We start from the raw sequence: 15,543 nt of genomic DNA, 5'->3' as shown, positions 1-15,543 counted from the left end.
CAGTGTAGGGAAGCAGCTCATGCTTGGCTGTTCTTTGGATAATGCTTCAGGTCCTGAGGAGTATTTCTGGTCAACAGGAAGTCCTGGTATTAATTGTTCCTTTATTTAGCAAAGAAGGTGCCTGCCCCTCCCTGTGTGCACAGTTATATGCCAGTGAATGGTCCTCGCAGAGAAGGTTTACCACTGTGAGCAAGGCCACCTTAATGATAGCAACCTAAAGCAAGCAGGTACCAGCGAGATGATTGCAGCTCCTGAGCACTCCTTTCTCAAAAGAAGCACTCTTAGCTCCTGTTAAACTGCTCAGTGTCTGATTTAGGCTGTGGTACCACACACCATGACAACGCAGGTGCTGAGGGACAACCAAAGTTAACTGAGAAGACTCGCGCACAATTGACCTTGGAGAAAAAAACACGAAATAAAAGTGAAATGGAGGATAACCTCAATAGTTATCTGAGCAGAATGACAGCAGCAATGCAAGGCTGTCGTAGGGGAAGGATGAAGGCAGGGATGTGCTGCTGGAGAGACTGGCTCATTTCCACTGAAGGCATCAGCCCCATCAAAGCAGCCAGCCTGGCTGTGCGTGCCGGCTGCCTTGTGCCGATAGACCCTCAGCAAGAACACACACGAGTGCTCCCCTGCTCCCCAGAACTGCACCCGCTGCTCCCGCCACGCTCCCCCCTGACCTGTCTGGCAGGACCTCGCCCGGGCACGGCCGACAGGCCACTGCCTGGTCCGCCAGTCACCGCTCCCTGCTTTGGGCTGTCCCCGCTCACCCGACCCCTACCCACAGCTCGCCGCGGGAACTAGCTCTGCCTTCGGTGCAGGGACGCGGGGAGAAGCGAAAAGCGGTATCTGCATCCTTACATCCACATCTGCACCCTGTACCAGCACCCCCGCAGCCGCAGCCGTCGCCCGGGCGCGCCTTGGCACCGGCCGGGACGGGGCGGTGCCGGGGGCCCGGAGCTGCAGCAGGAGGGGAGGTGGACGGCACGGGACGGGGCAGGAAGGGACGGGACGGGGCGGGAAGGGACGCGACGGGACGGGACGGGACGGGACCGGCCACCCCGTGCTTCCGGCCCCGAGCAGCACCGGAGGCGCCGCGGGAGAGGGGGCGGGGGCCGCTCTGCGGGGCGGGGTCTGTCGCGGGGCTGGGACGATAAAACCGAGGGTAATTTCATTTAGGCAAATGAGGCTGCCTCGGCCCTCCCCGTCTCCAGGTATATAAAGTGGGGAGCGTACCCGCAGACGGCTAATGCGCACGGAGAGCAGCGCCCGCCCTCCCCGGTACAGACGGTGCGTGTGCCTCCGGGATCCTGTCCGTCCCTGTGTACCTGTATACGTGAGGATGCGCTTGTCTACATGTTTGGAGCGTGTGTCTACCTGTATGCGTATGTGGAGGGGTCTATATGTGTATGCGTCATTGGGAGGGTACCTAAACATGCTTGTGTGACCACACGGGTGTGTGTCTGTATGTGCAGGCGTGGTTTTGTGTCTGTCCCGATCTGTGTACCTGAATGTGCAAAATGTACCTCTAGATACGTGTGTCTGTGTGTGTTTAGAGAGCTGTGTCTCTGGGCAGATGTGTTTATAACTAGATGTATACGTACCTGGGTTTATGTGTGAGTGGGGTGAATTTGTGTGTGTGTGGGGGGGGGAAGGTGTGAGTACCTAGACGTGTATCTGTGTGTGAGGGTGTGTTTATGTATAATTCTAAGTGTGGAGGTGTACCTCTGAATGTGTGTGTCTGTCTGTATGTCTACATCTAACTGCACATCTGTATGTGTGGGGTCGATGTGTATCTGGAGGTGTATGTAGCAGTCGGTGGGGTGTTGTGGGTGTGCAACGACGTGTGTGTATGTGGGAAGGAGCGTGCATCGTGGGGGGAAGGTGAGTGTGTGTGCAGGGCCATGTGTGTGCATGCCCTCAGGCTGGTGCCGGTGCTTCACCCTCTGCCTCCCGCAGGACGTCGAGGCGGCGATGAGACTCCCGCTGGCTTTCGCCGTGCTCCTCCTGGCCTCGGCGCGGGCGCTGGCCGAGGAGATGGGCGCCTCCGACGACCTCAGCTACTGGTCCGACTGGTCCGACGGTGACCAGGCGAAGGTGAGCCCCGGCGGGCGCTGCGCGGCCCGGGTACCGGTGTCGGGAGCGGCCAGGGCTCCGAGGGCACTGGCGGTTGCGGGGTGGGGAGGGGTCCCCTCTGAGCGCCGGCCCCTGTCACCCCGCAGGAGGAGCTGCCGCTGCCGCTGGAGCACTTCCTTCAGAGGATGGCCCGGAGACCCCGACCCCAGCAGTTCTTCGGCCTCATGGGCAAGCGGGATGCTGGTGAGCAGGGCGGGGGGGGCGGGCTCCCTCTCGTCCCCCCACATGTCCCTTCTCCTTGTGCCACCCCAGACCTTACAACGGTTACCACTCGGGTTCAGTGTGATAAACCTTTCCCCAAAGGTGCCATGCAAGGTGTCTGGGTACATGTTTCGGTTTTTGCAAGTTTAATACCAGATAAATTCACTAATCGGGAAAGAGTAGGCTTCACATCAAAGTGCTCGGTGCACACCAATTACAGCATGTAAATACCAGTAAGGAGTATTGCAATAATTCATGGGTCAGGAATTGGTCATGCCACTGAATTGCCCAAATGTGGATATCTGTTGTATATACAATTATTGCTGTGATTTCTACATGTTTACCAGTACAATAATCGATCTAAGAAACTGGAGCTAAACAGTTCTAAATTGTGTGGGTTTAGCTAAACAGGTTTTTGTACTCATTTCAAAGAGAAATGCAGTTATAAATGATCACCTACATGGAATATGTGAACAGCAGTTTCTGTATTTGATTCTTCCAAGCATTGCAGTAGCATTTGTATATGCCAATCCTTTCTCAACAATTCTTTTTTCCTTTTTTTTTTTTTTTTTTCCTCTTTCCTTTCCTCTTCCAAACAGGATATGGCCAGATCTCTCATAAAAGTAAGTTTTAAAAAAGCAAATATCTGAAGTATTTTTAAACATATTCATATATTTAAATGAGGAGTAGGGTAGTTGAGGGGATTAGTTAGAAGGTGATTGGGTTCAGCTAAGGACTGGCAGCACCAGTGGTGGAGAAATACTCTGTTAAAGGATTTGCGCACACACACACACACACACACACTCCCATACAGCCATGAGCCTATACATCATCTGAGCTGCCACAAGCTTTGAGATTTCAATTCACATAATGTGTGGATGTTGCAGCTCTCTTATTTCCCCAGGGGGGTATTCTGTGAGCCTTTCTCATAGGCAAGGCAGGCTTACTGCCAGACTTGGAGAGGAGCAATTAAGATGGCGAGATCTGGAAAATTAGAATAGCGAATTCCCAAATCCCCAGGAATGCTTCCATGGGAGAGCCCATGTCATCGCATATGAGATACTATATCCATGCTCTCAGTGTTGTCTGGGTGGGAATCAGACCCTCACTAACAGCAGGGGTTGATTGATGACGTGCTGCCATATAAATAACACATCTTGCCCTGTTAATAAGTGTGCCTTGTTTTCCATCTGGATAACAGTAAGTGGGAGATGTTACCAGCAGAGTGGTGTTCCCTTGTTGTGCACAGGGATAATTTTAATCTCTAAATTTGTCTGAAGGTGCTCAGACAGCTGCTAGAAGACTTAATAAGAAAAACTGATCTCATATTCTGAGACCTTCTCTGTCCACAGGGGTCAGTAACTGTCCCAGTGTTCTGTTAGGCACAATGTCTTATCACTAGGATTATGTATTGGAAGACCAGTTAAAGAGTCTGAAATAAAGCTCATGTCAGATAACCTGCCACCTAAAGTAAAAAATGATAGTTTTCTGAAACTGCTTCAGCTTGAATTAATAACTGTGAAGTCTGAGGGTCATTCGTCTTAGCGAAGCAAAATTCTTTCCAAAGAGAAACTTCTAAGTTTGCCTCAAAAGTCAGCTTAGAGAAAGAATGTTTGTTTTTTTTTCTTCTTTATCTGAAACTATGGCTAGCCCTGTACCTGATACATGCTGTAGACCAAAACTTGAAGTAATTAATCCTCTACTCATCCAGTGCCTCTAGGAGTACTAATGGGACAGGGAGGTAATATCTGAACTCATAAATATTCCAAAAATAGAGCCAGACTGTCTAGCTCGGACATGTCCAGACGGAGTCCTGTTTGCTTCCCCTTCAGTAAGGGCTCTGCCTGACCTGTGACGAAGATTTTTCTTCCACATTAGAGAAAAAACCATGAACAGGTAGAAGAGAGACATCACGCAGATGCAGGCTATACCAAGACACTGCCTTCTTGTGCCTTTGCTCAAATCAGTAGGAATTGCTCTACGAGAGGAATAAGAAACAGTTCTTGGCTGTTGTTTTTCCAGTCTAATTAAAAAAATAAAATAAAACCATAAACCAAAACAGAGTCTAATTTAATGAGGTGTTCACCAACTGGCCTGTGCCTTGGTCTAACCTGTTTAGTCTGATTAATCAGACTGATGTTCATCCTCTGTTGTTCAAGTGGTGTGAGCAACTAGTCTGAGAGATGAACAGTTTTGGAACCTGTGTCTTTCTTCCCATAAGAACACATTATCTAAAAGCCTGCCTATTTAAAATGTATTAAAACATGCCCAAATATATTTTTCAGGGCATAAAACAGACTCCTTTGTTGGACTTATGGGCAAAAGATCTTTAAATTCTGGTATGTATATGACTAAATCTGGTACTTGATGATATACAGCCTCTTCATTCTGTTGCCTCTTTGTTCTCTCCCAGCAGATGGAAGAAGCAGACTTTATATAGTGTAGACCTAGGGTTCTCTGAGAAAGGATCAGGATTTTCTCGGTTAACAAGGATGTTTCAGAGTCTGCTTCAGTGCAATGGTCCAGGTGATCAGGCTGGTCTGAGCAGCTAGCAAGGTAGAAGTCCCCAGGGTGTTTCCCTTAGTGCCCTGTCCTTGCCAACATCATGTTTGCCTGAAAATGTAAGGCTAATTTAAGATTGTGATCCCAAACCAGAGATGTCCTGAGGTAAAGGGATAACCTTTTCATCTCTGAAGATGATTATTCCTCAAACTTAGAGCAGAATGTGGAAGAGCAGAGATCTGCCATTAATACCACCTTGTTCTGCAGGTCAAGCTGTTAAGCATTCTCAGCCTCTTCTAGCTTTTCACTTTACGTAATAGCTCCCTCCTCCCCCCCAACCCAGGGAACAAGCATTTTAAGCTTTGAACTGATACTGTGATTTTGTGTTATTTTCCCATAGTATTCATATAGGGCAGAATCCTCCCTCATGTGCACAACCCCTGTGGTACCATCATATTTCCAAATACGGGGGGGGGGGGAGCTATGGGGCTGTACAGAAGAAAACCCTCACTGTGAGCCATAAAGTGTCAGTTAATTCCCCAGAATAGAAATTACAAAAATTTAAAAACCCCTAATATGTATTTCACGTCTCTGAAACAGTTCTCACAATTTTGTTAAATGGATGATAAAAGTTAAATTACTAGCTGACACCTTTATATTATGTGGATACACACTGTGATCTATATTCTGCAATTATGGTTGTCAGTAACTTTTATTTTCAATTAAACCCTGTTCAGACTAGTAATATTGCTCTCTGCATCATCTTGCAAATTGCTATGTATCATGAATAATTTTGTACAATCTTATCTGTGATGGCAATAGCTGTTAAATGCATAATACCTGTAAATATATCTGCCATTACAAAAGTAAATAGCCTGGAAGTAATAAATTTGGTTTGGTTTCCACTGGGATTACATCTATATTAATATGAGAATGTAAAATACAGCAGATGTTTAAAAAAGGCAAAGATTTTATTGCTCTGATTTCAAAATTGCTGGTATAGTCATTATACTGTTGTGTGGTTTGTATAACAAAGGGGAATAATGAAGTTTTACCCTGCTGGGCTATGTAATACCTGCCTGACAGGTGAAACTCGAATTCACTGCTTTTCTGCCCAATTCCCTGAGAGGAAAATGGTAACAATTTTGTTGTGCTCCTCTGGAGGAGAAAATAAGTCCTAAGGACTGCGTAATCAAAGCAAGAGCAGGAGTACATGCAAGGGCTGTCGTTGCTTCTCCCTACTGGAAGACATTTAACTGGACAAGACCTTTTCTTGGTGCCGTGGTTTATTTCTGCAGAAGGCCCCCGAGTGCCCTGGCAATGTGTAGGAGGTTATGGCACCCTGCTGCTGGGTGTGAGCATGGTGCTGATTTAAAGCCTTGTGTGACAGAGCAGGGCACTGGGATGCTGGTGTCTCAGTCCTTGGGTCTGACACTGACTGTCTCCCAGGCTGTGAAGTCTGTTGTATTAATACTTCAGGTAGAAGCTAGGAAACAGTCACAGGTACAGTAAATATACTGTAACAATCCATATGGGGGAAGCTCAACTCATTTTGCATTTATCGCGGTGAAAACTGAAGCATTATTAGTTTAAATGTGTCACTGATCCAAAATTCCAGCTCCCTGCAGAATGCAGTGCTGGATCCCCCCAAGACTAGCTATGTGTTTGCATGTAATGGCTAGGCAGGCATAAGTTCTGTGAAAGTAATTCTCCCTTTGGGTGGAGGCAAAGATGATTCCGGTGACCAGCTACACCACCTGATGGTCAGGCTCTGCCCAAGAAAGGCTGTCTGGGTTTCCCTCTCATTTTAAAAGAGCAAAAAGGAGAGATAAACTGCTACTAAATGTTAAATATGTTACTGAAGCCTATTTTAGGCTGCAGTAAGTCCACTGCAGGGTATTCTGAGGTTTGCTTAGCTCCTGCTGCAAAGTTTAGTAAAAGGTATCATCAATGCAGGGATTGTGGACAGGGAGGGTTTAAACCTGGCAAAGAGCTGACTGTGCAGGACAGAAGGTGGACGTGTCAATGCAGAAAGGTTCTACCCACTAACTGATCTGAGTGCTCAGATCCCATCAGTTAGGTGGTTTCCTGGCAGGTAAAGAGGCTCAGAGTTAATAGGCTGCACCATTTGCTTCATTCTGCTTCATTTTTTTGCAGGATCCTCTGAAAGGAGCATAGCACAGAATTACGAACGGAGGCGTAAATGAGACTTCGCCATGTATTATTTATTAAACTTCATTTGTTCTAATGGCCAATGCAGTGTAATATAAACTAACCACTGTATGGAATAATTATTTATTTAATAATAACTGATGGGTTGGTTTCTGTTTTGTTTTGGGGTTTTGTTTTTGAGTTGTACATTCAATAAAATGATTATTTTTCACATTGTGGCAGTGACACATGTTGTGTAGGTGAGTTGTGGTTCCAAAAGGACCAGCAGCCCTGGTGACGTCTCACAACAAAGCACATCATTTGATATGACCCGTAAAGTTATGTTCACTAAACGAAGAAAATATTTTTTTGTTCATTGAAAGCGAGTCTTATCAGCTTCACAGCCAGTGCAGAACAGAGCTGATGTACAGTCTAGTGCCTCAATTTGTTTTCATGGTTTATAATGTGCTGTAATTTCCATATCAAAAAATATATTTGTATCATTGCAGCATGCTTTATGTTTGTGACTACGTATCTATATATTTTAAAAAGGGGGTGGGTAAGGTCAAATGGGAATCCAAGGTCTTCATTTCATAGTCTGGAATTTTATGATAGTAACATTTTAAATAAAAACTACTCTGGGGCTTTTGCAACATACTTTCTCTGGTGACAGTGATGGAGTTATTTCCCACCTTGTCTGGAATGAGACTTGGACCCAGGTCACAGTGGTCTGAAGCTGGAAAGAAATAACAAATTACTGACTTCCTTTTGCAGGGAGGCTGTAAGCATCCTAGTGGGTTTGGCAAATGTCTGGGAGATTTGCTACTGGAGGCAAGCATTCCTGGCATTGCTCCAGGTCACACAAGGTGCTATCCATACTAGACATGATGGAAATCAAGAAGTGTGTCGTCTGAATGAAAAGGGCACAATGTAACCCCCCGCTCCAAGTGGAATAATTTGCTGTGGAATGCATCCACTATTGCAGGTTCATTACTTGAAAGCCAACCTTTCAAGAAATTCTAGACCTCAGGTTTGCAATAGAAGTACCTATTGGCTTGAATCCACACAATAAAAGAGAAAAGATGTGAGTGGAATTATCTTTTTAATTAAAAAGTCAGGTTACTGCATATCCAGGACCATCCCAAAATGCTATATACCTCTTACCAGATGCCAAGGCATCTGGAGATCTGTATTCTTTCCACCTGCTAAAAGCTATTCTCTGATGCTATTATATAAGCTTTCATCACAGATGAATCAGCAGTGAAAACAGCGTGTACAAATCAAATTTCAAACTAAGTAGTACAAAGCACTTAACTTGTTGTTTTCCATTTTGGAAGTGAACTCAGCAGCCTCTGTTTTCAAGTTTACCTGGAGCATCCCATAACTGAACCTGTTAAGAGCAGGTGGGCATCGGCTCTCCCTCCTGATAGGTTAGGATCAGTGCCTAAGCCTGCACATGGTTAAAACAGACCCCACTTCCACCCAAGTAGGACTGGCTCTAGCGGGGTGAGGGGCTGGGAGGTGGGAAAACTGAGGCAGAGTAGCAACAGGGCTTGTGTCCGACATACAGTGGTTGTACAAGAGCTCTGCCAGCAGTACATTGTGCCAGGGCTAATTTTCAAACCAATTAACTTCTGTGTGAGCTCCTACTGATCTCAGTGAGGGGGGAACATTGCTGGGCTAACAGCATGGCAAAAGGACTGTGGAAATGCACATTGAATAACACTCAGTGAAGGGTGATGAGACAGGAAAAGCTTTAACATGCTGTTTCTCAAGCCTAGAAGCCTATGATGCTCTCAGAGCTCACCGCCTGCGTGCACTGAATTGCTAGACACAGAGAAGAAAGAAAAAGCCCACTGCTCACTCCCTGCAGCCTGCAACCCTCACTAACCTCCCTGCAGAACCAACCACTGCAAATGTTCACATCCAGAGGAAGCCACACATGACAGAGTGGGCTTTAAGCGTTTGGAGGGCAGCACAAGTACAAGTTAGCAGCACCCAGCAAAGAGCTGGGACTGGATTTTCTGGCAAAATCAGGGAATCTCCAAATGGTTTGGGTTGGAACTTTAAAGATCATCCAGTTCAACCCCACTGCAATCAGCAGGGACAACTTTCACTGCATCAGTTTCTTCAAAGCCCCATCCAGCCTGGCCTTGAACACTGCCAGGGATGGGGCATCCACAATGTCTCTGGGCAACCTGTTCCAATATCTCACCACCATCATCATAAGGAATTACTTCCTTATATCTAGCCTAAATCTACCCTCTTGCAGTTCAAACACAGCGTTCCTTCTCCTGTTTCTACAGGCCCTGGTGAAAAGTCTCTCAGTCTGTTTTACAACCCCCTTTATATATTAAAAGGCCACAATAAGGTCTCCCCAGAGCCTTCTCTTCTCCAGGCTGAGCAAGCCCAGCTCTCTCAGCCTGTCTATATAGCAGAGGTGCTCCAACCATCGGATCATATTCCTGGCCTTCTGGACTCACTCAAGCTGGTCCATGTCTCTCTTGTGCTGGGGGCCCCAGAACTGAACGCAGTACTGCAGGTGGGGTCTCATGAGAGCAGAGTAAAGGGAAAGAATCGCCTCCCTCAACCTGCTGGTCACGTTCCTTCTGATGCACCCCAGCATACAGCTGGTTTCTGGACTGCGAGCGCCAGTTCATGTGGAGCTTCTCATCAACCAACACCTCAAGTCCTTCTCCTCACGGCTGCTCTCAAACCAGTCTCTGGCCAACCTGTAGCCGTGCCTGGAATTGCACTGACCCAGGTCCAGGACCTTGCACTTGGCCTTGCTGAACTTTATGAGGTCTGCCCTGGCCCACCCCCCAAGCATGTCAAGGGCCCCCTGGATAGCATCCCTTCCCTCCAGCGATCAACCAAACCACCACCATTTTCTCTAGAAGGAAAGGCTAACCCTCTGGGCATCAAAATATTCTCCTATTATGTGGCTGTATGATGAGTGGTTTTAATTTGGAATTCGAAACAACCCATTGTAATTTCTGGTGGCAAAATAATGAGATTTGCACTGATTTAGCTTTTAATCAATAAAATTATAATTGGCATATGCTTGTATGGACACACATTCCTATGCTAAAAGTAAACCAAACACACACCAGAAGACACAGCCTGAAATGTTCCAAGTGACTCTACCAACAATACCAAACACCCCTCATTGTATTTCAGCACTGGTAGGGACTGTTTATCCAACCTGTGCTGCACTGGGGATGTGGGTCCATGCCTGTCCAGCAGGTCTGGGCAGATGTAGAGGTGCATGTATCACACACATCTGCAGGCATGTCTGTCCCCACTGCAGGCACACTCCCACTAACCTCCTAGCCCAAACACTTCCCCTCACAGCCACCCTGGAGCCTCAACCAGGGATTATTCTTATTTCTGTTTTCAGTCTGTAGTAGTAAGTGATATAGTCTATACGTTAGTGAATACTTCAAAGAGACTTTTTAATAATTTCTGTGGGTTTTAACCTCCCTCCTGAGGCTCCTTCAGCTTTTAAACACTTTTGTGTTGGACAGCATTGCTTGCAGCCCCTGGAGACTTGTGCCTTGGATGGCTGGGCAATGCCAGCTCTCCAGCTCCACTGAAGGCTTTGGACAGGTTCCCACTAAATCCCCTGTCATCTCTGCAACAGCCAGCCTCGATCATGACACAGCCTCAGCTCTCTTTTGATGGCAACAGTCTGACATCCCTCAAGCTGCATAAGCGAATTGATAATGCTGCAGCAAGAGCATCTGTCAGCAAAATGCAAGTGAGCTTTAAATGAAGCAACAAAAATCTTTCTAGGAAATCAGCACAGAGTAAATCCAGGGTGGTGCTGGTTATTGTCCCCACTGGGGAGATGCTATAGGCAGTTAGATATCACAGCCTGCCTCCAGCATGCTCTGCCTCCTTTTTGCTCCTCTTCTCCCCTCAAAATACGTCTTTCATGTGCATCAAGACAGGCAGCTGCTCTTCTGATAGGCATCGTCTCCCCTACACAGGGTCTCCCCTTCCCCTGGACAGGGGATGCTGAAGTCAGGTCTCAAGCAACCTGCCTTGCCCAAAATGTGGCCCAGAGGACCATTCATCATCTCCATCTCTCTGCTGTTGCATGGAGACTGCTCCTCCATAGGGCAGATGCAGCCAAACATATCCTAGGGAGCCAGAGCCATTGCACACATGGCCTCCCCACAGACCAGGGAGCTGGGAGAGGAGCCTGATCCCATGTATGCACCTTGCCAGGCAAGCCTGGGCTCTGCAGCGCTTAGCTGTGTTCATGACAGGAGGATGTATCTTCCAGCATGGTCCTAACCAAAAGAAAAGGGAGAATCTGGAAATCTTTAAGAGTAACCCAGCCCTCGGCCATTAGCTACAGCAGAATAACATCAAAAGGGTATTTTAAATTATTAAAGTGACTCTTAAAAATGCTGTTTATTCAGAGTATGCCAGTAGCAGCTCTGTCAGAGTTACCAAGAGCCATTATTTAAATGCAGACTGTCCCTCTACCTTCTTAAACTACAGCTTGGATAACTGCTTTAACATAAAGAGATACTGAGCAAGTCCCAGTGCAAACTTCGCTAATGACCAAATTTCTTCCTGATGAGCCTGAACAGTTCCCTTAGCCACAATATCGCAGACTGCGTTAATGAACATCTCCCACAGTGCAGGGATGAGAGCACACTGTGTTGTACTGTCGGGATGCAGCCGCCTGCAATTCCAGATACACCTCCGTGTCCTCACACTACCTCCAAAATGGCTCACTTCCCTTCACAGGAAATAGTCATTACTGGAAGAGCAGGGATTTTATTCCCCTCCTCCCTTGGCTGCTAGCAAGTGTACAAACATCCTCAAATCTATCTACCTCTTTCAGGGGAGACAAGCAGGCTCTCCTCGTATTAGTCTCTCAGTTTTTGAAAGACCACAGACTGAAACATTTGTCGACAGGAGGGGCTGTATGAAATCAGTGATGATATCCATTCATTAAAAATTATCACTGCCTCATCTCTGATAGATACCTGGCTTCTGTCAGAATAAAACAGCAACTTATCAGCTCAGAAACTCCTTTCTGAAGAGATGTACGCAGAGCACATGCAACAAACAGCACCTCTTGTTTCCTGTGCCCATCTCCAAATTAAACAGTATCACCACTTACCGCATATACAAGAAATGAAACATGAGCAGACTGTTAAAAAACCAAACACTTTGTGTGTCATGGTGCTTCACACTCTCCCAGAAGCCTGGAGGGAGGAAGCCCAGCAGGGTGAGGGGGCTTGGGCAGAGGTAACAACAGTGGTTGAGCTAGAAACACAATGCACAGCTTGTACCGAACAGCCACTTCTGAAAAGTGCTACTTATGCACAAAGGAATTTAGGAAATGGTAAAGGATAAGGTTGAATGTTAAGAAAATCTCTGACAAACAGCAGTAGCAACACTAATATTGCTACTAATAATATTTTTCCTATCTAAACCATTTCTTACGCTGCTCTTTCAGAAGCATAGCTGTAATAGAGTTATAAGACCTACCTGTACCAACATATGTCAATCTACTTTTGTTTTCTACATGAAGTAGTTTGTATCGAAAAACACTTAACCAAGCAACAGAAGAACACCTTTAATCACAGACATTCAGTTTTGGCACACAGAAATGCCTTTTATTTTCCCTGTTATAATACTCAGAAAACAATAGGCACGTTGTAATTCTGTGTACCAAAACATTAAAATTGAAGCAATACCCTCTGCAAGCAAGTCTTGCTTGGAGAAGATACACATCAATTACTGGAGGAACATACAGTGTGGCTACACGAAGACTGTATTTAAAAAATGTTTATAATTCTGCAAATTTAAGGCAGTGAATGTTTCTAATTCACCAAAGACACCATAGCTGGTTTGTGAGATCTGAGCATTTGCAGCTTGGATTCTGGCGGTGCCAACTCAGCCCAGGCAAAGCCTGCACTGGGTGGGCATGAGCATGACCAGCCCATGGCACCAACAAAGCACACCAAAATGGTACACAGGCAGAAGACAGCCCTTCAGAACGCATTCTTGAAACATAAGAATTCTGATGTCTGCAGATGGCAAACTGTTGTTTACGCACAGGGCATCTTCCCCATGCTCCCTAACCAACCCAATTTCAGCTTGAGGAAACAATCAAACCTTCCTGCCCTGCCCTCCCAGGCTGCCAAAGGAATTCCAATTAGTGTCAATTGGGATAATAGCTCTATTTGCATTTTTAAGCTATTATTAGCAAGTTGTCAGTCAGCCCGTAATTTGTATCACTTTGGTATAATGAGTATTAAAATATTTAAAAAGAGAACGTTCCTTTCTACCACCCCCTTCTTTTTTGTGCTAAAATAATAATGGTTTTAATCAAAAGTAATTTGTATTAATATACATTTTGCCCCAGGTGTTAAGAGCAGTCTTCTAGAGCAATGGTGAGAGACGTTAAGTAATTCAGTTTATTAATGTAGGCAACTATTTCTGCCCTCAATAGTAGCAGATATGGAGGCTGCTTCTGCAACCAGATCATTCTTACTCTCCTCTTGGCCTCTGTGAGACGATTATGGTGTAGGAATTGAGGTAATTACAATAATTTTACATACCTGGAATTATAATTCTCTAAGGGACTAAACTGGGCCAAATTACTCCATCATCTATTTAGTGAAAATTCCTCATTTAAGCACTCTGTAACACACACACAAAGTCCAGAAGGCCTCTCTCCAGCGTGAGCCTAGAGCAGGTGAAAGGCTGTGTTTGCCAAGGTGGACATTGCTATTATGCCACTGACGGTCAGTGGGGGATGTTGCTTCCTGACAGTCTAGGTGCTCAGGTATACACAGTCTGCTCCTGTTCGCCATCAGCACACAGGGCTCGTAAAACAACCGGACTATCCAGTTGCATAATTTTGCCAAATTTCTATGATGTACTTCATTTCATAATGCATGTATATATGTATTTTTAAGAATAATTCTTTCGAGAAACAAGAAGAGGTATGACCCTGAATCTTCCTGATGTGTATCTGTAAAATTCCTCAGTAAGACTCAGTGTTCTCTCTTTTTGAGTATCTGAAATCCTGTGATCCACATGTTAACCATGACGAAAATAGAAAAAAAACCCAAACCCTTAACATCTTCAGAGGTAAAGTTAACATCCCTCATTCCACAGCCCAGTATTATCTTCCATTTTCCTTAGAACTGGCATTTTATATCTGTTCTAACTGAACTTTCTGATTTCTAATATCATAACTGTTTTTTAATTACTTTCAAACTGCATACTGAACACCTTCAATACTTCAGCTCTTAGCTGCCCTCTCACCTGCAGCACTAGCATGAGAAGCTCTGCACTGTTCTCTTTCGAGCAGAACCAATTAAACAATATTTTTTCTGCTTGGCTTTATCCCTTCTCTAATCTAGCACTTATTAAATTCCCTTCCACAAAGCTCAAACACAAATACCAGTGACAAGTGTGTGTGAAGGAACCGGCTAAACACAGGAGAGAGGGTGCCTTCCTTGGGAATGAGGAGCTCGGTTGTGCAGACCCGCTAACAGCGGCTGCCATCTGCTGGCTAGGAAAAAAAATATATTGAAAAGTCATGCCTTGAAGCAACCTCTCGATTCGAATTTAAACTTTTACATGCTTCTTTTGGTCCACTAGAGGAAACATGTCTGACTGTTGGCTTCCTTGGACCAGCACAAGGGGGAAAGCAGTGAGGTTGCAGAGCCGAGCCATCTGACCTGCTTGCGTGGGAGAAATCCCAATGTTGTGTGGGCTCTAAGGTACTGTCAATGTCCTTTGCACAGCTCATAGACACTTCAAAGATACAGTGCAGGAAAAACTAGCTGCCCATCTAATTTTCTCCTGCTGGAAGAGTTTCCTGGCAACTAACAGATGGAAAGTGGAAGAGAGGACTGGGTGAAAAACCACAAACAGATCTTGGAAAGCAGCAGGCACCAACATTTATGTGTCTCCTCCCCAGCTATTACCCCACCAAAAAAACCATCCTCCACACAAACCACTTATTTCCTTTGTCTTCTCTCCTTTCTCAAGCTTTGTAAATAAAAAATTACTCACTTAATTTTATTTTAATTAATTCTATATTTAAGTAAATAAAAATGTTGTGCATTGCCTGCACTGAAAGCAAGGCTCATTTAAAAGTTTCTAAGACTTTCCAAATCACAGCCTTTGTATCAACTATAATGTCTATGTAGATATGCAAATATCTCATATGTAAATAGAAAACTACAGCCCCTGAAATTCCAAATGAGGAACACATGAGTGACAGGCATGGCGCAAGTGGTAAATGTGCTTTGGCTATCCCTAGGAAAGTCACTGAAGAACACACAGCTTACCTTGCTACGTAAGTAAACATCCTCTCACATACTTCAGCCCCTCTCTCCTTTCAATAGCCAGCTCAAACATTGGCTTACCTTGTATTAAATCTTCCTTCAACAACTTACCTCTCATTTATTAATGGAATCAGACATTAGATCTGTGTCAGAACAAAAGACCCCTCAAGATCCTCAGTGTAATTGTTTTATATTCTACTTCTAACCACAATTTACC

The 15,543-nt window shown here is 45.3% G+C and overlaps 1 protein-coding gene across 3 annotated transcripts; it reads left to right on the top strand.

The window, feature by feature from the left end:
• Positions 1-667: 667 nt before the first annotated feature.
• Positions 668-7,650, top strand: TAC1 (tachykinin precursor 1). 3 transcript variants are annotated; one of them, XM_057432787.1, is made up of 6 exons: positions 668-979; positions 1,961-2,100; positions 2,226-2,322; positions 2,940-2,963; positions 4,626-4,679; positions 7,000-7,650. In XM_057432787.1, exons 2-6 carry the CDS (start codon positions 1,978-1,980, stop codon positions 7,047-7,049), a joined length of 348 nt encoding a protein of 115 aa, XP_057288770.1. In that variant the 5' UTR covers positions 668-979; positions 1,961-1,977; the 3' UTR covers positions 7,050-7,650. The 3 variants fall into 3 exon arrangements, with proteins under 3 accessions (XP_057288770.1, XP_057288771.1, XP_057288772.1); XM_057432788.1 differs by lacking the exon at positions 668-979 and adding an exon at positions 1,157-1,293 and having other exon boundaries at positions 1,963-2,100; XM_057432789.1 differs by lacking the exon at positions 668-979 and adding an exon at positions 1,159-1,217 and having other exon boundaries at positions 1,963-2,100.
• Positions 7,651-15,543: the final 7,893 nt, after the last annotated feature.

This window comes from Pezoporus wallicus, unplaced genomic scaffold (genome assembly GCF_028554395.1).
Source record: "Pezoporus wallicus isolate ANWC-B61680 ecotype Strahan unplaced genomic scaffold, APGP_CSIRO_Pwel_v1 scaffold_2584, whole genome shotgun sequence".
In the NCBI taxonomy this organism is placed as follows: Eukaryota; Metazoa; Chordata; class Aves; order Psittaciformes; family Psittacidae; genus Pezoporus; species Pezoporus wallicus.
The sequence above is the reverse complement of the archived record's forward strand: the minus strand, read 5'-3'. Positions and strand labels throughout refer to the sequence as shown.

Coding starts and splice junctions, on each gene's coding strand:
- TAC1 (XM_057432787.1), top strand. CDS start 1,978: ATGAGACTCCCGCTGGCTTTCGCCGTGCTCCTCCTGGCCTCGGCGCGG. Junction 2,101..2,225: donor CCGACGGTGACCAGGCGAAG/GTGAGCCCCGGC, acceptor GTCACCCCGCAG/GAGGAGCTGCCGCTGCCGCT. Junction 2,323..2,939: donor CATGGGCAAGCGGGATGCTG/GTGAGCAGGGCG, acceptor TCTTCCAAACAG/GATATGGCCAGATCTCTCAT.